Genomic DNA, 25,276 nt, shown 5'->3' on the forward strand with positions numbered 1-25,276 from the left:
TCGAAGGAAAAAAACAAAAAAAAAACAAAACACAAATCTTTTGAGACTTCCAGGAAAAAAAGTCTGAATTTTCCGAGAATGAAGGTGTATTTTTACTCCTTGGCAACGAGTTTCTGGTGCTACGTCACACAGTCAGTAGAAAAGGCTGGATCCTATATTTGTTCATGGATTTTCTTGCAAGTTCTTTTTCAGGTCCTGACACCGGTGATGTGCCACAAAAAAACAAAACAAAAAAAAAAAACAACAAATCAAGGACAGTACTTCCTTATTTGTGAAACCAAAACTGTTCCAAGTACAGTTTCAACGCTGGTTTCAGCTCCTTCTGATTCCTGCCTGCTAAAATCACAGAACCAAAATTACAACTTTAATCTCATAAATGTATTGCTTTATTTTCAAAACCTCCATTTTTATTTATTTATTTATTTTAATTTCCCCCTCAATGTGGCCCTCACACGCCGTCGCGTTCTAAAAATGAACGAAAGCAACAAAAGCAGAGAAGGTTTGACACTGTCGTCACCTCACTTTGGGAACCAAAAGGGATGTCGTTTCTGCTCTGCCACCAAGAGTTTCGATGTCGAATGGCGGTATAACAGCGGTATCACGTCGCGGTCGCGCCGACTTCGTACATTCATTTTGTCCTCCTCAAAAGCTGCACTTCTGACCTCTTAAAGACCCCAAAATTGCACTTTAAAAGGTAACAGCTGTACCTCTGTGGAAATTTCCTTGAAAGGTGCACCTCACTTAACAGTACTTGCTGGTGCATTTGTGAGTTCATGATGTTCTCCATGCTATCTTGCCATCAAGAACCTGAAAGCAAAAAAAGAAAGGAAAAAAAAAGAATCTCAAGAGTTTGAAGATTTCGGTGTTTTTCCACTTGAACGTTCTTCACCGTGGACTTTTAGTTCCCGCTGCCAGGATGGAGTCCCGCACGGCTCCGCCTCAAGCATCCGCGACTAAACCAGTCGCTTATTGACACGTTTATTCCAGCTCATGAGATCGCCGCCTCTGTTCTAAAGCACACAGAACACATCCTAGGTCGCAGGATGGATTTCTCTAACCTTGAGCGACGACGAGGACCTTCTTCCTCCTTTTCAAAATATTCCAAGACCCCAGACAAAACACCAGAACGTTTGTCGTAGCTAAGTGATAAATCTTAATCAGTAATTTATTTGTTGGCAAACAAGTTCCACTGTTACAACAAATATTAGTTATGAGGTCATTCAACTAGGAAACCAATACAAAAAAGGAATAAATAAGAAGCCATATCCAAGAATAAAAACGGATCTGCGCCGCTAAAACTTACTTCCATCCTCCATTTTTATTAGTTTATTTCAACAAATAAATAAATAGATTCACTCTCTCTCTCTCTCTCTTTCTCTCTCTCTATACGAGGAAGAAAAAGAAAAAAACACTTCCAGTTTTTCTCACTCCAAAAGCTCTTTCTTTAATAAGTAAAACAGCCATCTTTTTTGTTTTGTTTTGTTTTTTTACACAAGTGCCTATAGTGCTCATGGACACTATGAACCTTTCTGTGGGATTCTTGTCTCCTCGACAATCAGCGCTCCGCTATCTACACGGTAAAAAAAAGAAAAAGAAAAGAAAAGAAAATGACCTGAAAACAAAGATGTTGCACAAAAGAGGAAAAAAAATAAATAAATAAAATAAAAAGCCTGGCGTGATCATATTTTCCGTGATTTTCGTCTCTATTTAGATGGCCATTTCTTATAAAGCGATCATAAAACAAACAAAGTAAAAAAAAAACAACCAAAAAAACACCAAAAAAAAACCCAAAAAAACAACTGGTACCAGAAAACCAGAGAGCCCAGCACAACGGAACTAGATTGCTCCAATAACCACTACATTTACAGAGACATAGGGGTTTTCTTTGCCTGGAACACCCCCCCCCCCCAAAAAAAAGAAAAAAAAGAAAAGAAATAAAGCATACTATTATGTGCAATGCTAGTTATCTGTACAATTACATAGAAATATCTGATAGTTCTCTTATTAGTTTTTTCTCCCTCTTTTTGCTGTTGTTCTCCGACAACTGTTATTACATTAAAACCAAAGGAAAAAAAAAAAAAAAGAACAGCTATGCTTGAAAGCATCAATAATTCCTTCAAAACGTGTGATTTTTTTTTTTTGTTGAAGTTTTTCTCTTTTTTTTTTTTTAATCCATTGAAGGGACACTTCAGCAAACAAAATGTGCTGCAACTCACCAAAGAGGAAGAAAATCTTTCAAAAAGTCAATGTGGATACAGAAGTATAATAAAATAGTCTTTTTTTTTTCTTTTTCTTTTTTTTTTTACTTTCCCGTTTATCTGGTGAAGTCTAGTTCAGGGGCAGTTCCGTTTGACTGTCAGACCCTCATCGCCATCAATCCTGTGTGAGTCTCTTTTCACACTGAGACTAAAACACGTCAAACCACAGATGGTTTGAAGGGGTTTGGGGGGGGGGGGCACGACATCAACAGATTCCCGTAATGTCTAACTTAAGAAAGTCACATTTTAGCCTCTGTTCGTAGTGTTTGTGGTCAGCAGCAGAACAGTTCTTCGCTGCGCCTCCGACACACAAAAAAAGAAAGGCTACCACTGCCGACGACTGATGGAACAAGGGGGGACACGGGGAAGAAGAGCAGACTGTGGTACTAGTAGGGGACACCGGCGCGAGGGTTGGGTGGGTGTGGTATGGTGCCTATAGACTGGTGACCAGGTGCGAAGGCTCCTGGTGGGACTCCTCGGGGGTTAGATCCTCTTTGTTAGGGGGCACGATGAAGCCGTCGCTGCTGCCCCGTCCGAGCTGGTAGTAGGAGTGCAGCTGATGGAGGTGGTTTCCAGAGCCCAGGTTGGGCATGCTCTTGTAGTAAACATCATCTGAGCTGGCCCCCGGGCTCTTGGCATCGCCGGCATCCTTGGGTCCTGGATCTGCGGAGACGTCGGGCAGGCCGGTCAGCATGGGCATGCTGGTGTAGAGGGAGTCTCTCTGGTGGTTGTGGCTTGGCGATGAGCCTTCGTCCTCGGTGTGCTCGTTTGTAAGTAAGGGAAAGAAACTCTCGCTGTTCTCCTGTGGGATCCTCCGACGGGATGAGGAGGAAGTGGTGGCCGATGAGAAAGGGTGATGGGGCAGCGGGAGGGGTGGCGGCGCAGACGGGTGGTGGTGGTTGTGGAGATTGTCCACCGCCTGTAGGGATGGAGGAGGTCTTTGAGGCAATAGTGGGGCGTTGGATTCCTCGCGGATTAACTCCAGGCCCAGGCCTTCATCGTGGTGCGGACCAAAGGTGGAGTGGTCGTCTAGGCTCAGCGCCACGTTCATGCCCATGCCCACTCTCAAACCCATCCCGTAGCCGCTTTCCTTGGCGCCGTTACTCACGTTATTGACCAGCTTATTCATGAGATTACGGTTTTGCTCGGTAGAGCGCTCGTGGGAATTGTTCAGGTAGGAGGGAATATAATTGGAGGTGAGCTCTTTAAGGATCTTCTTTTCCAAGGTGGTCTCCTTGTGGTTGTAACCCCGGTCGATGATCTGGACACAGTCACTCATGTACTCGGCACTGGCAATGCTGTAACCATGGTTACCATTCAGTGGTAGAGTATCCATGACACTTGTATCCCGGGCATTGTTCAGGATTCCCTCTGGAACGACAAAGACGGGATGGGTAGGGGGTAGTGGTGGTGGATGGTGGTAGGGGAGGGGGGGGTGGGGGGGTGTAAATTAGTTGCGTGAGGACAGTGAAACCTGATGGGATGTAATTGGCACTGCTGCTAAATGTCAGCCATTTTAACAACACACAAATTACAGCCATCAAACACTGTAAAAATACTTTTAGTCTGGAATCCGTTCTGACCCTCAAATGCTCTCAGCACATAATGTCATCCACAATTCTATAAAGTGCACTTTGGGAAATAAGGACCCTTCAGAGTTTGGATCAACTCAAACATAAGCGCTGGGTGCTACGGTGGCCCTGAAGGACAACAAACAAACATCGTCGCGTTTCAGATACACTCTGCCTGGAGAGATGTTTGTTTGTTCTTAAAAATTGTTTTTTTTTAAAAAGTAACGAATAATAATTCCTTTCGTTTCAGGACAACTTCAATCCAAGTTCGTTTCAAAATGCATAGAAGTTCAAATGAAAGAGAAGTTTGCCTTTTTTTTGTTGTACATTTTCTGAATTTTACAGTTGTCACAAAAACAGTCGTACCCTTTTTTCTAGATCTGTAGCATCGTGGCTAACATGAACGTTAAGTTCTAATAATCTTGAAGTCCAGCTGAAGCAAAGCTTTTAGTCAAATTACATCATTCAACATCTTCAGAATGCTGAAACCAATGATTATCAATTCATCGCTCTTCTTGTTTTGTAACTTTAGACTGAAACATTTTCTTGAAGTTGTAATGAGAGCCTTTTATTTCAGCCTGTGTTCCCTGATAGCTAGGAGGTGGGCGTGTCTGTGTTTCGCCCCTCAAGGCCACCGTAGAATTTCGATTCACGTCTTTTACGCCGCAAACGTGAATTTCCACTTACCTCGTGGCCAAATATTTAAGGTGCGATTTCATTTCTACGCCACGTTTGACTGATTTCGAATGCGGCCGGTGATGAAAACACGGATACATGTGCGTGACACGTTACACCACACAGCACAAGCACGACACAAAACCCACAGAGCACAAACAATCAGGAGCATGCACAAACGTGCACATCAGAGCAGCAGCTGTAAACCTGGACCCCTGCCATATTGTCCCATATGAGCATTAGAATGTAACAAGACTGAAAAAGAAGTAGAAGCCGATTGAAAGAAGCTTTTAACTTAACAAAAAAATATATATATATATATATAAAAATATGGAGATATATATATTGAACCACTCATACTTGACCATGTCCTCAACATCAAAGCACATTTTCAGGGAGGATAATTCTAAGTACTGCACACAAGGCCGTCGAGCTTGTTAAGAGCCCACGTGGGCCGACCTTCTAGAAAATTTGGACACGTTCGAGACCTTCAAGAAGTTGACAAAAATGAACGGTGTTAACAAAAAGAGGAAAGGAAAAAAAAAAAAGAAAAAAGGAAGAACAAAAACAAAACAAAGGCACATTCATTATTGAGTGAAAAAGCATACAGATCAAGTTTCTATTGAGGTTTGATCGGAGAGGTTCACTGGACTTCCATGGGAAAAAAACAACAACAAAAACAACCCTGATTTTAGACTGTTGGAAAAAGTTTTCATATGAATTCCAGGGGGATTGTTTTTTATTTGTGACTAAGTGTTGAGTAAAAGGAAAGTAAAGCCAAAGTCAATTACATTTGATAAGCAATGTTTAGTTTGACTCCCATACTTGTCTCTCTGTAGGGCTCTTTTAGGGACAGCATGAGGGGAAGGAAAGAAGAAAAGACAAATGAGCAAAAAACAGTGACAGCAGGATAAATGCGCACGCCATGACGCATCAACTTCCTGGAATGTCGTCATGCAAAACACCGACCCCCCAAAAAAAAGAAAAAAAAAAGGAATGTACATAAATATTAACAAATATAAAAGATATCTTGCTGTAACTCCCAACAGTAAATCTTGTGATGCATCTGGGTTTTCATCTTCCTAGACCTTTCTTTTATATCTATGGCAGTCGAATAAGAACTCCAATGCGGCGCTGTTATTACACACATAAATTATCCACTGATCAAAGCTCGCGGGAGGGTTTGTTTTTTTTTTTGTAGTTTTACATTTTACATTTTGTTGTTGTGGTGGCGGTTTTAAAGACTCACAATGTTAAAGCAGTTTCTGATATTGGCTGCTGAGAATAAAATAACGACTTCGCGATTCGAAAACTGAGTCGATTGCTCGTCGGCAAGAGACGTCTCCTGTCTTATTGTGTAAATGATATTACATATTAAATATCCCATATTGCCACTGGAAAATAGTGCATACAGTGGTTGTGAGTATACCAAGCAGTTAAAACCATTCAAAGTTGGAAACTGAGGAATTTAGGCCTTTGAAAAAAAAAAACCCTGCATCATAATCATAGGACACCTCGCATTTGCACCTCCGATTTCCTTTTACGTAAAATATTTTTGGAAAAAAAAAAGAATAACATTTTTCAATTTTCAATCCAAAAGCAGCATTTAAAACAACAAAAATAAGGAAAAGAAAAGTTCTTGTGACGAATAAACAAAGAGACAGAGGACACGGCACCCAAGCTTTACCAACAAAATTAGAGCACATTTAAAACTCATGACTGGTGATGTATCCGGCTCCCAGTGGACACTCTTTCCTCATCTTTTTAATCAATTAATTTATTTTTTTAATCATTTTGAAGTCGAGCAAGTCGGCCATAACAAACCAAATTCGATGCCCTTACAGAAGCCAAAATACACCACCAATTAAAAACCCCGCACAAACCTGGGGAAGTTTTTTTTGAATGTGACAAAACTCTTAACACACAACATCTAGAGCAGTGTTTTTGTTTGTTCTTTTCAATAAAACTCTTGTTAAAACTGTGTACATTTAATTCTCCTTTCTTTCTTTCTTTCTTTCTTTCTTTTTTTTTTTTCCCCGTTCCGAGGCACGTGAGACCTCCAGGAGCGGATAAGAAAAACACTGCTCTAGCCACAGTTTGAAAGAATGAAACGAAGCTAGCACACCTTGTGTGTTGTACATGCCCAGAGGGTTGTTATAGACTGCCGATTCCCCAAGCAATGTATTATAGGGATTGTTAGTGCCATGAGGACGGAGGAGTGCATTAGGTATAAGATGGTTAGCCATAGCCCCTGCAGCAGCCAGAGAGAGAGAGAGAGGAAGGAGAAAAGAGACAGGAAAGGTATAGCAGGGTGAATACATTGAGGTATAGACAGAGAGAGAGAGAGAGAGAGAGAGAGAGAGAGAGAGAGAGAGAACATACATATCAGTTGGGCAGATGTAGCAGAGGAATGACAGCCATTAACATTCAAATGATCATTACTTGCTTCATGAGAGTGGCAGAGCCGGACTGACACAGCTAATGGCATCGATGGAAAAGTGTATTAATTGTATTGTTAATGTCGGCCATTAGCGCTGAGCTGGCTTTGTTAGGCTCCACGTTCAGGCAGCAAACACACACACACACACACACGCACGCACGCACGCACGCAGACAGAACGGACGTTAACGATGACCGAGACAAAGAAGAAGCACCGACATGATTGACACAAGAACACGTGGTGGAAGAGTTCCAGACTCAAATAAGACAGGATACAAGAATCACTCGGGACACTTTTCTGTCTTTGAGAGCTTAAAATCGAAACGTTATTAAAAAAAACAACGCTCTCATGTTTGTGAAGCTCCTCTCACCGTTTCTTCTAGCTCTTCTATTAGCCTCGAGTATATTGACAAAATGTTTTTTTTTGGCAGATGGGTTTGGAGACACAGTGTTCTAGCAAAAACAAGCAAACAGGCTACAAGTGAGCTAAGTATCATGCTTGTGCTATCAAGTGTTTCGTCCAGGTTTTCCACACACCTGGGTGTTGGAGACCAGAGAAAGTTCACCTCTCATTTCTGGTTAGTCTGCCTACGGGGGCATATTTGGTGTCGTATACGAAATTACAAACAGCAAACATCCCGATGAGGCGTTAGCAACAGGCTTTTGACAACTGCAAATGCTCATTTTGGTGCATGTGTTTCTCCTCTGAAATGCTAGCAATTAGCCATCTAGCTAAGTGACAGTGGAGGAGCTACGACAGCACATGGTAGCTGAAACTACTTAAAGACTGTCTCCTGAAGAAATCTGCAACGCGCGAGATGTTGGTCTTCTCGTTCTTTTGGCTGCTTCATGTTGCCATAGCGGTGACTTGCACGGGAGTGGGGCCGTGTGTGATCCTCACGCGGTGTGAGTGTGGCGTAATCCTGGAAGACAACAGGCTGGAGGAAAAGGACTGACGGATGAACTCCACCGACCTCTCAAATGGGAGGCATAGGATTAGCGACCGCCCTGTCAACACTCCTGCTACAGATACACAACTTAGTCGAGCACGCCGGCGGTCCCGCAGTGGCCAGCAAAGACCTGCTGGGATTGTTTGTTCTCTGACATGATTGATTGTTTTGCCGTCAACTTTTCAAAAACATTTCACATTGTAATGTATCTACTCTCAAATTCTGATTAGATTTAGGCACAAAAGCACTGGTCTGGTTTCGGGAAAGATCATAATATCTGTGAGGGTTTGGAGAGCGACTGATTGCGCCGTCGACGAGGCTTGGCTTCCTTTTAGCACCAGCGACATCACGGTCATAAACTTCACGCGCTACACGAAAACAGAAAGCTCAAAGGACGAAACAACATCAATTGCAATCATCCTGCGCGATTATCGCCAATCTAACAGGCTAAAATGCGAGAATATGTCCTTCTCTCCAAAGAGCAGCGTTTTGCCTGATTCCACTCTACCGCCACCGCCGAAATAACCTCTGAATGGAGGGATATGTCACTTCAGTCGAGCCTCCTTCACACAGAGCAGATCAGAACAGAGGGCTCATTTTCTATTTATGCCGAGCATGTCCTCAGATTACTCACTGCCGTGGTCTTTGTCCAAATGACTCATCAGTTTGCTAACCGCATACCTCCACAGCAACCCAACCTTCCCAGTCTGTGATTAGGATTCAATCTTAAACATGAATGGCGCCATGATGTTTGTTTTTCTCTGCCCTCAGATAAAAATATATTGAATTCATTAAGTGGAATATCAAGTACGCTGCGGCTCACAGCCGTTTCCTGTTTACAAGATTTTTTTTTTTTCCCTCGCTACCAATACGCCGTGATGCTTTTATTTTTATTTTTTTTTCATAAACCAGATTTAAAGCAATAATTGGCAGAACGGGTATCTGAGAAATGAGTTCCTCCGAGAGACAGAACAGTTCTTTTTCCATGCTCTCAAACTGTCATTCCAATTACCTGTGACTATCCATCTTTTTAAAAGTTGGTCCATACTTTCTGACAGTATTGTAATTCCAAAAATATTCTCCATCTTAGAGGACGTTCCTTAATTAAATTTTAAAAGAGCTACCGATGGAAGCTACTCACTCTCTCTCTCTTTTTTTTTTTTGGTTTGGAATTTATATTTATCATGATTCTTTTTTTCTTTTAGAAATGTTAATGTTTTGATTTCCTTAAACTGTAATCATTTACTGCTGTCTACCCTAATTACAGCGTATTCTATGAACGCCGCCCTTCTTTCGAATTCTCCCGACGACAGACCCCACATTTATTGTGTCTGTGTGTTTGACAAATTGGACAATTTCCAACCAACACAGGGAAAAAAAACAAAAAAAACAAAAAAACGCCGCCGCAATAAATCCGAACGCCGGGATAAACTGAACGTGCAATTCTATCGAGATGATTGCACACGACTCGAGGGGAGCGTCGGCCCGAGTGTCAGCTGCGACGAGGCGTTGCTGGGAATGAAAAGGACAAATCAGCAAGAAATATCCTCTCAACACGTAATTCCTTAATAACAACACGGGGGCAGCCGTAGATAAGTCTATCTGCATGTGCTCCTGATGATGCCAGCGCTCCCTGGAACTCGTCTCTACCAGATCCTGCTTGGTAAGAAGCCAGGTGCATAAAATTGTATTAATAATTTACATCTCTGCCTTTTATCTTTATGGAAGATCCGTGTAGACTTTTCTTCAACTCCCAACCTAACGCCCCACCCTCCCATCCCAATACTCCGCAACGGATAAAAGCTGTTGATGGTGCTATGCTGAGTGCCTAATTATTGAGATCTTGACACTTCCTCCTTGTGTCGAACATTAATCCATCATTGTAACTATGCATTAGTGTCTACGCAAGCAGGCGCCCAGAGCAAATTTAGAGCCTGAGTAGTGTGGAACTCGAGCCCTCCATCAAGAGAGGCGATGAGTGTTATGGAGGGATGCCAGAGAGACCAGTCTTTGCTACTTGATGTCTATTTTCTGTACAACCACAGAGAGAGTGAACTCTATTCAGTCGGCAATGACGGTAAAATGCTTTATTTATTTCCCAACAATTCCGTATTCATTCCAATATGTTTGCATTCATTCAATTGCACTATTTGACACCAGATTCATATTTCTAATAAGACATTTATTCATTTATTCTTTTTCCCTGTATGAACCCTGAAACATTTAACCTCCCGCTGTGTAACCCCTCCACCTCCACAGATGGCGCTAGCTCTACCATTAGCTAAGCTAGCACTGCTAACGGTGCGAGCTCTGTAAGACACTTTTCCAGTGTCCCTGGAGCAGGTGGTTGAAAGTAATGATTATGTATGAGTCCACGACTGCTCCCACGGGTGCGGGGTGACTTTCAACTATCTATCCAGAGTTGGGCAACGTATTGGGTGCTAAAGGGGCTTATTTTTTCCCACCTGGGAGGAAAAAGTCACAGGCCAACTGATATACATCCTAGAAGACCCGCCCATGGGCCCGACGGTGCCTCTGATTGGTTAGTACTTGGTATCTTTCGTCATGTGGACTGAGGTGGTTCGGGGTCAGAGCGAATCAAAGGAGGAGAAAGAGCAGGTCTTGGCAGAATGGGGGTGGGGAAAAAAAACAAACTCTGGTTTATTTTTTTTTATGGAGGATTTATGTAGCATCCCTCCCAAAGGATACCCAAACAAATTCATCTCCCTGTGATATTTCTGCCTTACCTTTCAGATGATCAACTGAGCACATCGCATCATTCTTTTATAGGTAAGCTGAGAAGTTTGGCTCATTCACCCGGCGCGTGGTGATCTAACACGGTCGACCAGGATGGCGATCATCTTCCGTGGCGCTTCTACCCAGCTTGAAAGCAACACACCAGTCCTTTACTGTACTCTACGAAGGGGCACTGTCTCCTCATGTTGCCCTCATGACTTCATCCATTTGCATGCCCAACAGTGGTTGTTTTTTTTTTGATATGCAGAACCTTAATAAAGTCGCTGGTAGCTCAGTTTTCTCCATTTTCTTCCTACATTCAGAAAAGATATGACGTTTCTTTCCGGGGTTGTGGATTGAAACTTCCACATCAGCCCTCGTAGCTGGAACACGTCGGTCGACACGACGCAGAATCGGGATTTCAGAACCAGTATTTCAGAACCAGTATTTTATCGTGTTTAGAGAAACTGGGGGCCTTTTTTTCGGCTCTTCGATTGAGCCTTCTTGTAGTTTAAATGTGTTATGATGTGCATTACTGTAGTTATTGTATCTAAATGTCTTTCTTTTTATGCGTAGTTACTTCATGAAATTTTTTTTTTTTTTTGTTGGTCCGCAAACAAACATAATAAAAACTATTTTCTGCAGTGGCACAAAACCAAAAAAGAAGCTTCATCCTTTCAATCTCTGCCTTGCACTTACCATCCTGTTCTCTTTTATCCAAACAAAAATAAATCTGTCACTCACAACACACACACACACACACACGCACACACGCATGTCTATTTCAGCACTGCCTGCATCATAATTGACATCATTCTAAAGTCTAAGAACTTGTAAGAGTTTAGGAAAGAAATATGTCTTTTTACTAGAGATTTTAATTGTTTGGAGTGTCTTTCGCCAAGTACTTTAAGCGAGTTGCCTTGACTTGACTTGCCTTGTCGGATTTTTTTTTTCTTTCTTCGTGGTTGAAAGCGTTAGTTGTCAAAAAAAAATAATGCTTTTGATCACAATGAGTTGAAAATTAATATAAGTGCAATGAAAAGAGAGTGGTGAAGCGTTTATGAAAAGAAGAAGAAGAAGAAAAAGAAGAAAAGCGTGAGCTCCTTAAAGAGGAAGGCCAGCGTTTTCAGGTGTCACTCAAGAAAATATAGGGGGACCGAATACCTCTGTTGAGTGACGCGGAGCTGTTGATGTCGCCGGTCATAAAAGAAGACTCTGACTGTTTCCTGACTGTGTCGTTCCACATTCGACGGATGCGGCTCTGCGGAGACAAACAACATGTCAAAACATGTCAGAGGAGTCACTTTGAACACCGTGCTAAAAACTCTAATTAAATAGAAAACTCATCCAGACAGAAATTAATAATTAATAGTTAAATTGTTATCCATTACAGCTGTTTATCCTTGGGCATATTCTCTGTAGTTGTGTGTTGAAAAGTGAAAGAAAAATGAAAGGAAAAGAGGCTTCTTGTTTTTTAAAAACCTGACAGATTTCAGCTGCTTGGATAAGTAACTGCCAATTAGAGATGAGCATCAGTGCTGAGGTAGGTGAAAGTCAATAATAAAGTCATCACTCAAGCTTCCCGAATCAGTGTCTCGGGGTGCAAAGTCTCAATCCGGGAAGGTTCATTCAAGTTAATTAGGAGTCCCATGGGTTGTTGCACAAGCTAAGGGTCTGGGTATTCAGCCAGAGGGGCTTGGAGGGAAGGATTAAGACGGCACAGACATGTAAAATGTTTTGTTTTTTTGGGTTTTTTTAGATAAAGGACCGACGGAAAGCACCATTGGACGTGAGTCTACAGTTCAAGCGATCTGATTGGTTGCTCTAACATCGGACTGTTATTCACCATTGAGATGTTTCTGCTGTGGTTGTATTAGTTTTGCTCTGTACAGAGCCGACAGTGGCTGATGGGGGTAGTTTTCATTTACATTCACATATAAAATGTGAGGTCAAACAATGGAGAACACTTCATGACCTTGTCAACGAAGTAACACTTGTGTTTGGCAAATTGGACTAAACTGTGCTAAACCAGGTCAGTTAGCTCACCTTTGAACTGCGACACTGAATATCACTGCATTAGCATTAGCTGCTAATGCAGACCTGGCGCGACGAGCTTAAAAATGCATAGGAAGTTTGAGAGCGTGTACCTGAAAATATCAATGAATAAAAGTTCCTTTCTGCAAGTATCACTGTTGCAATACAATTGAGCTACAACATATTTATAGTTTATTTTTGACTAGAAATTGCGAAAAGCTCTAGAAAGCACCAGCTCAAGCTGCCTAGCTAAGTTAACAGGGACTAGCTAAATTGCCTGTGAGTTTGGAGCTAAATGCTGTAAGCTAGTTTTAATTAGTCTGCTGATGGGATTGACCATTTTTCAGGTTTTCGTCAGACCCCATGATACAACTAACTCATTTCATATTTAATAGGAGTGTACTCATAAAAGTACAGGCTCTTGTGTGATATTGCTTAAGTACAAGCTGTACAAAATACAACTTATACGACGCTAACTGGTACACACAGTTTTCCTCTTTAATTTGGCGTAATGGCCAACATTTTAGGTGTGTTCAATTTGAGTTTTAGCTCCACATCAAAGCACTTGGATGCATGATCCTCTCATTTTCTTCCCCCCGGAGGAGTGTCTTATAGTGGTGATGTGCATTCTCAGATGTCAGTTATTACTTTGGTGAGTAACACGCTATCATATACCCGACGGAAATGATTTCAAAAACTCTACAGTAAGAGCCAAAATGTAATAAACTAGATGAAACCTCTCCAATATGTCTCACTTGTAAATGGGTGAATGCAACATCTGCCACTGCACATAAATATCTTCATCTTCAAGCTGCCACACCGGCAATTTGCCGCATGAAAAATAATAGCAAGGTCAAAACTAATAATAACAGGGCAGATGAAATAGTCGAGCCAAGAAATGCAGCCATGCTTTCAAAACTATTTTTCTGTCATTGCTTCAATACCTCAGACAAATTAATTCATTGCCACAACAACTGCACCTCTCCTCCGGATATTCTCCCCTGCAGGAAGTCAGTTTGATTTTTTCGTTTTATATTCATTTATGACAACTAAACTGCCCACACAGACAGGTTATGATCAATACTGCGTACTCAGAGTGATGCGTCGTCTTCTGTGTCAACCCCAGATGACACGCAGCTCATACATTACAACACCGAGGAACTAACACAGCTGATCTCATTAACATATCGTCATCGGGAGGCAGATGGGCTGAAAATGACATCTCAGTGTCTACGTCTGCTTTTTCGGTCAGATAAATATCTTCACCCATCCGCAGCCAGAAGGTTTGAATGTACTTTGCTGATTACACATTCATTTCGAAGCCTCAGAGTTGAAATACTCCTCTCTGAGTGTTTCCATTCCTGTCTGGCTCGTATAGAAAGATGGAGCATGAGGTTAGAGCCATCTTATCAAAGCGCCGTGTATAATTAAACACTTTGATCCGTGAATGCTATCGTAGGTTGCTGCTGTGTGTTTGAATGTAAGGACAATTTATAATTGAACACTGGAAGGAATTCACACTCTTCAGAATATGGACATGATGTTCAATTACACTGTATCAAATAATTCCTCCTATACTTCGTGTCAATGTGGGAGGAATCCATTAACAATTTCCTCCGAATACACACATTTTTGGCAAGTCAAATCTGCATTTGTGAGCATGAGCAAAGCGCCAGCCAATTTTTTTTAGCCAGTGTTGCTGTGCAGCCGAGGCTGCTACGCCGAGGAGAAATTGCAGACTGACTTTATGTACATAGATAATGTTTACTTCAACAAGCACTACATCATCCTGCTATCACTTCACTTCTGAACGTATGCTTTGCCTTCAAATACATCACACAGGCATACACGGCCATTCCCCCCCCCCCCCCCCCCCCGAAAGAGCTGTGCATTAATGTAATGCCACAGAATATTATTTAGATCTCATCTCATCCCTAAGCAGGCTGAGTTATTGGGAAACCTACGACATTTCATTTAAAACTGCATGGGTATTGAAGGAAGATCCAGGTATTTTTCAAACTAGGCCCAAGCCTCCAGTGTGTTTAGGCCAAAAATGATGAATATTCTGATCTTTCAACATGATATATTTACGTAAAAGCGATCATCTGGAATAAATCAGGCATGAAAAGTGTCCTGCCACCTGTGAACCTGTAGAATAACGGCCTGGAGCGCGAGAGGCAGTTCCCTTCCCAGAACCGATGGAGCTGTCCACGCTTTTGCCGCTGCAGCAGTGAGTGCGAAGGCATTTCCCATACTCCTTGCGCACCTGAGTGAGATGAAGACACAAACAAAACACGTGCACGCTAGTATTTCTGACCATGTTTTACTTTTGACATGTTTTCGGCGTCCAGCTCTTCTTGTTGCCAGATCTTGAGAATGAAACCGTACCTTCTTCTGCAGCACACAGTGGAAGATGAAGATAAACATCCCCTGGAGGGAGTTGAAGATGGTGAAGAGGTAGGCCATGACCACCGTGCTCTCGTTGACGTACATCAGACCGAAAGCCCACGTCAGACCCAGGAGACACAGTAAGGCAATCGCCCCGATTACCCACGACCTTCAGTAAAAAGAAACAAAGCATTTGACAGTGTCGTTTTTTTTCTTTCTCACCCGTCAATCACCAGTTCACCCAAACCAAGCTGTTGCTCACACACCCTCATCTGGCTTCCCACCTGTAGACGAGACCGACTGTGTCCACACAGACGCCCGATCAAGCCGACTGCAACACGGGGAACCCAACCAGCGGCTCCCGTGTTGGTAGGCAACACAGTGGACCTCTGCACTACCCAAGTGCCACTATTAGACAGTGTATTAATGAGGAAAAACGTGACTGAAAACAAAATGTGTGCTGCGATCGATTTCAAAGAAAATATGCTCAGAAAACAAGTTAGGTTCGCCCATGAGAGGGAGAAATTGCTCGAAACAAATGAGAGGACAAATGAGGATGAAGGCTGTCTTTGCTGTCCTGACTTACACTCCAACAAACTGATGTCACTGCCTCTTTAAAAGCCCATGCAGGATTATAAAGCTACAGGTTCATATCTTCAATTATGGAGGTGTGTATAAATGTTCGGAAGGAGGCAAAGAGGGCGAGAGATTTAGCCCATCCCGTGTTTGATTTGTTTGCCTGGGGGATGGGATGAGTTTTTTTGTAAATTCCTCGTTGAGCTGAGAGCTCAAACTGAGATAAATGCCTCATGGGATCGCTGAGTCGATTAAAAATGAAGGGCTCTATCTTCAAGCACGGAAGTGGCATTTTTTTCCATCTGCTTTTTATTCTCTCTCTCTCTGTTTTTTTTTTTTTTTCATTTCACCTGCACCCTTTTGGTATTTTGGTGACTCACTCGGAGGTGTGGCAGCCGAGTCAGACCGAAGATTAATAACGTGTCATCAACAGCAGTCTCCAGGAGAGCTTTGTCTTTCACTTGATCGAAAGCCTCTACCAGCCTGTTTGTTGCATTGTCAAATGAGCATTAATAATCATGATAATATGACTAAAAATACTCCAAACAGCGCAGTAACGGCCGAAGTACTGAGACACAAGTATTAGTAGTCGGATTCATCTCTGTGCTCCAGCCACTTAGAGTGTTATCAGGCGCAAATTAGCAGAGGCCAAAAGAGATGTGGGCATGATCGGCACACACTCGCTTCATCGCTTCCGTGAACATGATGCGGTAAAGCAGCATCGAGGATCTTATAACTGTTATGATTAAATCTCACAGGGGCGTGACTGTGAATAGCAGTAAAAACTCCTGACGGCTGCAACATTTCACCTGATGAAGACATTGAGATGAACCCCCCCCCTCTTTAGAGGCGACGATTGGCCTTCAGGAACCATTGGTACCAACAGATTCATCCTGTGGAGATACGAACTGAAGGACATCAGTGGCCTTCGTCGTTTTTTTCTTTCTTTCTTTTTTTCCTTACTTTGAATTTTCTCATGAGTGGTGCTGACCTTTTATACCACTCATGAAAAGACCGTGTGCCTGTCTTAGCAAGAGGACAAAGCTTGTTTGAATGCTTTAACCGAGGCGAGGTTGCTGCAGCGTCACCGTCCAGTTCAAAACCGCTGCACTGGATGGTGCAACATTCGCTTGTTAGAAACGCCGGCCATATACAGTACAGTACTGGTCATGGCCCACATTGCTGTCAGGTTTTTAACAACCAAATCAACAAAAATATTAATTAAAGAGGGCCATCAGTCGATTGCTACGTGTTGGTTTTGTCACGATACAATACCATTAAAAAAAATACTGCTTTTCTATACTACTTTTGATGCCACAGGGGAAAACTGAGATGGCATTGAAGGCATAACATTTTAGATTTATGCTAAAAGATAACAAAGCTTTACCAACTGAGGTATGACTTCACATTTTAGCGTGTAGCAGAGAGCTTAAAGGTTTTGTGTCATTTAAAATCAAGCTAATTTTGGTACTGGTACCCAGTTCTTTTTTTTTTTTCTGTGGGAGTGTGCAAGTGGTGTAATTTTCTGTGTAAATGCCAACTCTAGCTAGCGTAAACTAGCTATATGATTCACTCTTCAGCTAGAGAATGATGATTGACACGTTGTTACCTCAGGTTAGATGTGATGTCATGCTCAACTTTGCATTTCATAGTTCCTAAATACTGCAGAGTGCGTTGTCGGCGTTACGTTTTGGAAAAGCTTCACACCACTTGGGACCGCTTTCAGCTTGCCGCTGCTGTGTTTTGGGCTTAAATATGAAACAGATATGACATCATACGACCACTCACTTTTAAACGTGTATTTTACTCCCTCACCCACATGCGCTTTCACATCCCAAAATTTGGCACATATTGAGCAAACGCAACCTGGTTCGTTAGCCCAGCTTAATCAACAGTTATTTAACCATTAACTTGCGTGACTGCTCATCACTCGCTGAAGCTGTTCGTTTTAATTCTTATGGTTTAGGGCAAAGAAGGATGGAAAAAAAAAAACTGGCGGGGGGGGGGTACATTTGTATCAGTTAGTTAACAACAAAAAATGCTTGGTTAACGGTTAATGAGTGTGGCCAGTAATCATGTCATGAAGGTGTTAATGTTACCTCACAACAAAAAATGGATGGAAAAACTGAGTAAGGTTACGTGGAGTTCGAGTTTTATGGAAGGGTTTTACTACTTACATGTTTGAAACAACAGTCAAAAAGAGCATGAATAAAAGGTACGCGTATTTCCGTATGACTTTTTTAACATTGATATGTATAACCAAGCATTATTATTAATGCACCCCTATTTTCAAATTTCTTTTCAGGTTCTCTTACATAATTCTTGACTCTGTTTGAGAGAACTTGTTCTTTTAACTCTGTGTTTTTTCATTCCTGGACACACAACTAGCATGAAGGACAACTAGCATGATGTTGCTATTTTAGCAGAAGGCTTTTAACAGAGACAATAAAATGATCAAATTCAAAGTAAAACACACTGTTGCGCATTCCATAACGGCTCTTCATACGCATACTTCATACCAAAAGTGTCCCGCCACTGGCATGTTTGTTCATGAATTTGTGTGTTTATATCGTCAAGGAATAAGGAGCTCCTCCGACAGATCAAAGAGTCTGTCTCTCCGCGACAGTGCTAATATTTCTCCAGAGAGCACCATGGAGACGCAGGTCCCATTTAAGACTAATCTGGCTAGTCACATCTGTCAGCTATGTATATCCAAGACAGGAGCACTATGTGCACACTGATGCCGTCTTCAGCATGACTGAGTGCTCCACGATAAATCATGTTAATAATTCGGAGAGGTAAGGCGATGGATTCTGGTCCCGGTTGGTTCATATAGAGGAGTAAATGAAAGATGTCACTGTGGGGGCGGGGCGGGGGGGGGGGGAGGAGGAGAAGAAGAAGAAGAAGTCCAATTTTTGTCTTACTTGATCTCAGGTTCATAATCCTGATAGCTGAGCAACATCGGGAGAACATGAGGGAAAGAAAGCAGAAATTTAAAGAACATGAAGAAAAGAAAGCAGAAATCAAATCACACGATAAAGATTAAAAAAAATGTGGGGTGGTGCAGGTTTAGAAAAATGAGTGAGGGGAACAACACAAGGAAGAGAGAAATAGAACGTCTAAACATCAAGGCCAAATATTCCTTTCATTTCAGGAGGGGATTTTGTTCTTGATTTACAGGTGCTAAGCGTAATTATCTCAGTTCATAGGAGCATCGAGCTCCCCCTCATAAATGCTGGCAGCCTCTCGCATTTAAGCTGTTATAAATGGGCCAGGTGTGCGGCAAAATTAATGATTTATGATTTCACCAGGGCGACCATTCAACATAATTTTCCCAGGGCTATCTTAATGACCTGGTGGGAGAGCTACTTCATCAAGGCTGCTGCCCCCGGAATGGACACAGAAACACTAAGAAAAAGAACAAAATATTGTCCTCTAACAGATGGCACAAACTGAGGGAGGGTGTGTGTGTGTGTGTGTGTGTAATGTCACGAGAGGTCATCAGAAATACATCCACGAGGACAGGATATGAGGAGTCTTTTCTTCTTGTGGCGTTCTCAGATAAAATAAATATGAATTGGAAGGCATGTGTTGTTGGGCCTTGAGGCAAAAATCCTGAAACGCACAACAGCTAACTTAAGATGTGAAGGTCAGTTCATGTTTTTTGGAATAATTTGGCTCATTATTGTTTAGGCTTGATGGATATGTGAAAATTGAGGACATCTTTAGATTTAAAGTAAGGCTTGTGTACCCTATGAATGCGATACATTTAAATATACTGTCTAAAACAGCACTTGTAGGATTTCAAAGAGCAAAAAAAAGTTAAGTTGGCTAATTTTACTTCTTTGACTTCAAAAAAAAGAAGACAAAAAGGAGTAATTCTAGGCAGTGAAGTAGTTCAGGATGCAGCATCAAATTACCATTCATTTTCTTCAAATTGGCCTAATTTCCTGTGGCGCCATTCATGGCAATGTCACAGATCATTTATGTAGGACACTGCAATCGGTCAATTCCAACCTGTTTCACACATCCGCATGAAAGCCATTTTAAAGTCTGTTTCTGGAAGGAAAAAGAGGAGGCGCCGTGATGCTAATGTGTTAACCAAAGGTACGCTTGAAAGGCTAATCGAAGTATTGAGGTCATCAACAGCACCGAGTTTTCTTATTTTTGGTGTCGTCCCGATTTAACATATTTCATTTGAAGTAGGGATGTCAGTATTAACAGATAATAAGAACTTTGATATCATCAGTTAAGCTGTGAGGACAAAAAAATAAATAAATATATAATTTCTGCTTTTCAATGCTCGCTTGTTGAGGATCAAAATCTGATATTTTGGGACATCGTTCCAACTATAAGTTACAATACTACGAAGTTAGCTTTTTGTTACCCTGTTGGCTGTTTCTGACCTGAATAGGAGAATCATTCTTAGACAAAAAAAAAAACGTGTAATCATCCAAATAAAAACAGACCATCATGTGGTAGAAGCATGTTAAACTTGTGTCCTAGCACGCTCGAAAAAAAAGCAAAACAAAAAAACCACAGACCAACAAAACAAAGAAATAGAAATAATAATTTAATTAGGTTCATCACATGGTTGAGACGGGAAATCCCCGGCTCAACAACGTCGTGCAAATGTGTGGCAGTTCATGTTTTGCAGTTAAAAAGAAATGCTGACGACGACAGAAAAACATTGTGGTTTTGTAGTTATGGCACACGGCGCTCCACCATGCAACAACTGTTGTTTGTCGGTACCAGCAACTGCCTCAATCTGCCACTGATGCAAATTCAATTTCTTGTGTTTTAACGGCAGGAGCCGCGACGTATTACGTGGCATTTTTGACCCAGGGATTTTGTGTGCCCGCCGTGAAAAAAGGCTCCACACAGAATACCGTGAGAATGACGCCAGCCTTCATGTTAGCATCGCCACGTGTTCACAGGAACAAAAGACAGTGTTTTTAAAATTTTTTTTTTTAATGTTGGATTTCTTTTCATTACAGAAAATGAGCTCTGTGGCAAAAAAACAAAACAAACAAAAACGAAAATCTTCACAATGGAACACTGCTTTATGTTATTTGAAGGGTAAATACAACTGCTAGAGGTACAAAGCTAAGATTATGCAAAAGATGAACGACAACGCGGAGGCATTAGCACAGCTAACTTAGCGCTGCTGTGGCTTTTGCTGTTTGTTGTGGCCTGTAGACACGTTTTGTTTTAAGATGCATTGACCCTTCATAATTCACGAGGACTGTGTTTACTGATGTATTTTTACTATCTGCATTGTGTTTGCAGCGTTGCAGACGTGCTAGCATGGGGGCTAAAACCCATGGGCACTAGCGCTAGCACGTTTATTGAGTCGCTGTGGAGAAAGGTTGACTCACTGAACAGCACTACCTGCTGGCAACCGTAACATTTTATTCCATAGTACAAAAGGTTTAAATATCTTAAACTAGTGGTAACCACAGACCCAACTTCCAAGCTTTTAGCTGAAAACGCATTCAAAAAAACCCGTCTGATGAGGGAACCTGCAATGCTAACATACGCCCAGGTTTTAAGGCTCATTCCTTCGACATACACTGACACTGTTTCCGTGATTCTGATTCTAATGGCTGTTGACAGTTGATTAGTAAATGCTGGTGATCTGGGGAAAAAAAACAAATCTCTAATTTTTAAGTTATCTATTAAAATGGGGAGGAGGCAATGCAAGAAAAAACAACAACAACAACAACAACACATCGCTTTCGAAATCTGTTCAGTTGTCATGTTGTGATCACAGGAAGATTTTTAACACGGGATCGAAGTCACGTCCTCATCCACAAATGACTGGGCAGCTGCAGCCTTCCATTACAGGGTGAGAGGTGGTGGTGGGGGAACACATCAAACACAATATCAAGTCTACTCGACACCCTCTACTGAGAAATGTTGCATCTTACCAGTGCCACTCTACAATAACACATCCATCATAATAACGGTAGCTAAAATGAAGAGAGAGAGAGAGAGAGAGAGAGAGAGAGAGAGAGAGAGAGAGGAGGGGGGAGGTGGTAGATGAAAAAAAAACCAGAAAGATGTTAAAGATAAACACAGCAGAAGATAAAAAGGCCGGATGCTAATCAAAAGAAGAAAAGCAGAAGGGGAGAAAGAGATGCACGGCAAAGGAGAGATGAAACATTCATATTAAAACAAGGCGGCGTGATGAAATCTGAACTGAAAACATGACATCAAACCATAAATAGAAAGAAAATAGCAGAAGGATGAAACAAAATAAACTTAAGTGTGATATTAGCGTCACCAAAGCAGCTCACCTTGATAAGTCAACTTTGATAAGGGTTCTCCAAAGATCAACTTTGATTTTTCCTACCAGATTAAAAAAAAAAAAAAAAAAAACAACCTCACGGCTAATTGTTCACGATGGAATAGAAGCACCACGTTCTGTTCCAGCCGTGTTTTTCCGAAAAGCGGTTGTGTGTTGAGTAATGGGTCTTGGCTTAAAAACCATGTCAGATGAACGAGCGCTGACAAAAGCCGAGCGCTTTCACGCCATTTTCCAACGGTCATCTGACACATGTGGACTATTTTGAAGTCAGTGAGAATAAGGCTTCAGGGGGCCAGTTCTTCTGCGCGTTATGGGAGGCTGGTGTTATAAATCATAACACGGTGAACTCCAGCAGTCAATATATGCCCTCAGAGCAAACTCCACACTGCATCTAAAAGGAACTTGTACACAGGCTGTTCAAGGTGGGAGTGTCACCTGGCCGTTCTGGATAGAATGCATGAAGACACAGTGGTCAAATTGCAAAAATAGTCATCTTTGTAAAATGGAACGGTAGACTGGACGCAAGCTAGCGTGAGTTCATTGTTTGGCTGTGTTTAAACGAGCAACGCAGCGAAATTTGGAACAGCGCTGTAGAAGTGACTTCTACACTGGACCACGCCAACTTTTGAGGAAATAGTCTCATTTCTCCAGAGACAGACAAGAAGATAGCTTGCCCTCTCTCCTCTGTGCATGCATTAGGGAGCGGGGCTAGATACCTTAGCACAAAGACTGGCAGCGGGTGGGAAGTGTGAGCGTATCTCCATCAAAAAAGTCATCAAATAGATCAGGTTCAGGATCTTTGTTTGTCCAGAGGTGATGCTCCTCATCCTCTCCCACAAAGTCAGCCATGATCAGCGGCAGCAGTTGCTCTTCTAATCCTCAAAGAGGTCTTATGTTGTTAGCCAAAGTAGCAACGGTGCGTTCGAGGTGCAGTGTCAAATCACTGCAACCAGTCAGGAACCAGTATGCGCCCGATTTCCTTCTCTCTGGCCACACAAGACACAGACTACATCTCATACACACAGGTCATGTGACTTTTTTTTTTTAATGTACATATTCATGAGCCAGAGCGACTTGCTGATGATGGTAATTGGACGAACACCAAAACGTCTTGGTTTCTAGTTTTTAGTCAACTGTTTTTTTTGTTTTTTATAAACAAAAGCATTTTTAAGCTTCCATAAACATTCATTGCAAATGCTAGGCAATACTCTTACTCTGAAAACAGGTGAAAAATGTACTTAATGGCAATTGACTGTGGTATGCTAACACTTCCCATCCACTACCATTCACTGTGCTAAGCTAACTAGCCGTCTCAGCTCCCTGGTGCAGCACTTCTTGTCTGGCTCTGGAGAAGATGGACAATTTAGGGAAGAAAAGGTAATGCAGACTTGAAAATGAGTACTTATTAATCCCAAGTACCTTTTATGTGTAGTGTTCCAAATATTTTCTTCATCCAATTCATATGAATTATTATTGAACTGAGGAGCAGATGGTGATCATCACCGACACTGTGACTAAACTTTTAGATCTATTTTTTTTTAAATGGGAATAAACGGAAAAAAAAGTGTTATATTCTCTCAACAACTCCTGAGCATCTCTAAGACGGGAGTTGCTGCTCATCGGTTTTCAGGATGGAGGGAGTTTGGATGAACATGTTACAAACATTGCATGGAAGGTTCAAGGCAAACAGGAGCATCGCTGAAAATAGCAAGGCCTCGATGTGGGTTCGAATCGGAAAACTGGAAGATGACAAAATATATTTCCCGTGTTTCATAGCAGCAGAACGCGATGGGAACGGAACGTCTTTAAATGTTTGCCTTCTTACCCACTGTCCTCTTCAGTTGACTGCAGAAGTCAGTGTAGGTTACGCTCTGGCTCTGCTCGAAAGCGGCGTTTAAAAACAAAAAAACAAAAACCCAAAAGGTTGGCTCGGGAACATCCTGCAGTGAATTTGTGATGGGAAAAGCTCCCTGGCACAGTCGCACACGGCGCAGCTATATCAAGCGCAGATATTGTTTTTTTATGTGAGCATCACTGTGCCGAGAGGAGCGGGGCAGACAGGGGCCACCGTGCCGAGACACAAGCAGTGATGTGATGCAACCGGGGGGGGGGGGGAGCCAAGACGACAGCCATAAAGTAGACTAATGTGTCCGGAGTGACTTAAAAAAAAAGCAAGGCAGACAGCAGAGACTCTGATCCATCATAGCAGGCTGAGAGCAAAACAACTTTACACCCTCGGCAGGATGGGACTGACCTGACGGCAGGTAGCTGGACCTCACGTACATCAAGCGCCACGACTTAAAAGCGCTGTGTCATGCAACAGGCGAATCTGACCTTTCAAACTACTTCAACAACTTTTGTTTTTTTTTTTAATTTCCACATTCAGACACGTTTAAGTCTCATAATACTTTGAGAGAAATGCTAAGATGATAGCTGCAATAACCAGGAACACATTATCAAACGATCATCGTCATTCACGAGCGAAGCTACGCTTTAATGAACAGATTGCTACTCAAGAAGGTTTCAGGCCCGATTTAAGTGATCGAAGGTGCATTGTGTGAGTGCTGTTGGGGCGTCCGATCCATTTTTATCAGTTAAACGATGAGTGTTCTGGGGTTGAGGTGCGAATCAAGAAATACGGTCATAACGAGTCTCTGAATTCATCATGGGTGTGGTTTTTTTGGGGGGGGCCGAGGGTGCACGCAGCGGGATTTCTTTTGCTGGAACAACTTGTTTAAGTCAAGATATTTCAGAAGCTCCCATGATTTTGCTGAAGGGAAGTAAGTGCAAGAACCGACAAGGTTACGGCGTGCTGATCCGGTCAGAGATTTAAATCATCAACAAAATTACGCTGCTGTACCTCATGCGTAAATGCGCGCAACGTCTCTCTTAATGTGGAGACGGGCTCATCACGTTACGCTGCTGTGCCCTGTGCTTAAATGCGCACGACGTCTCTCTCGATGAGGGGGCACACTCATCATATCGGGCGACAGTGCCTCCTGCGCAAACGTGCACGACGTCTCTCTCGATGAGGAGGCACACTCATCATATCGAGCTACAGTGCCTCCTGCGCAAATGTGCACAACGCCTCTCCTAATGTGGAGAAACACTCGTCACACGCGTCGGTTTTCGAGGGGAAGCAGCAGCAGCGAAGCGAAAGACGAGGAAGGATTTTGCCTTTCTCACCAGGCAAATCAGTAAACGCCAAAGACAGGCGCTTTTACAGACACTGTTGTCTCTCAGACTTTCATATTACACGCACACACACACACACACACAAACACAAAGTATGAATATTCATCTGCCAAATGTTGCCACCAGTTCAGGTCAGTCAGATTA

The 25,276-nt window shown here is 42.2% G+C and overlaps 1 protein-coding gene across 4 annotated transcripts in view; it reads right to left on the reverse strand.

Annotated features, from left to right (window-relative positions):
* Positions 1-1,178: 1,178 nt before the first annotated feature.
* Positions 1,179-25,276, reverse strand: part of LOC147238631 (adhesion G protein-coupled receptor L3) — a 332,737-nt gene continuing 308,639 nt past the window's right edge. For 2 of the 4 annotated variants that reach the window (XM_086197912.1, XM_086197911.1), the window contains 4 exons: positions 15,052-15,220; positions 14,804-14,929; positions 11,794-11,890; positions 1,179-3,629 (listed from right to left, as the gene is read on the reverse strand). In XM_086197912.1, the coding sequence (XP_086054038.1) occupies positions 2,692-3,629; positions 11,794-11,890; positions 14,804-14,929; positions 15,052-15,220 (1,330 nt within the window). In that variant the 3' untranslated portion in view covers positions 1,179-2,691. Of the gene's footprint in view, positions 3,630-5,329; positions 5,348-6,629; positions 6,756-11,793; positions 11,891-14,803; positions 14,930-15,051; positions 15,221-18,551; positions 18,579-21,557; positions 21,600-25,276 lie in introns of all 4 variants that reach the window. The other 2 variants (XM_086197913.1, XM_086197910.1) reach the window with 2 other exon arrangements.

Source organism: Aulostomus chinensis, chromosome 24 (genome assembly GCF_037954235.1).
Source record: "Aulostomus chinensis isolate RoL2024-O1b breed Wild chromosome 24, RoL_Achi_v1.0, whole genome shotgun sequence".
Taxonomy (NCBI): domain Eukaryota; kingdom Metazoa; phylum Chordata; class Actinopteri; order Syngnathiformes; family Aulostomidae; genus Aulostomus; species Aulostomus chinensis.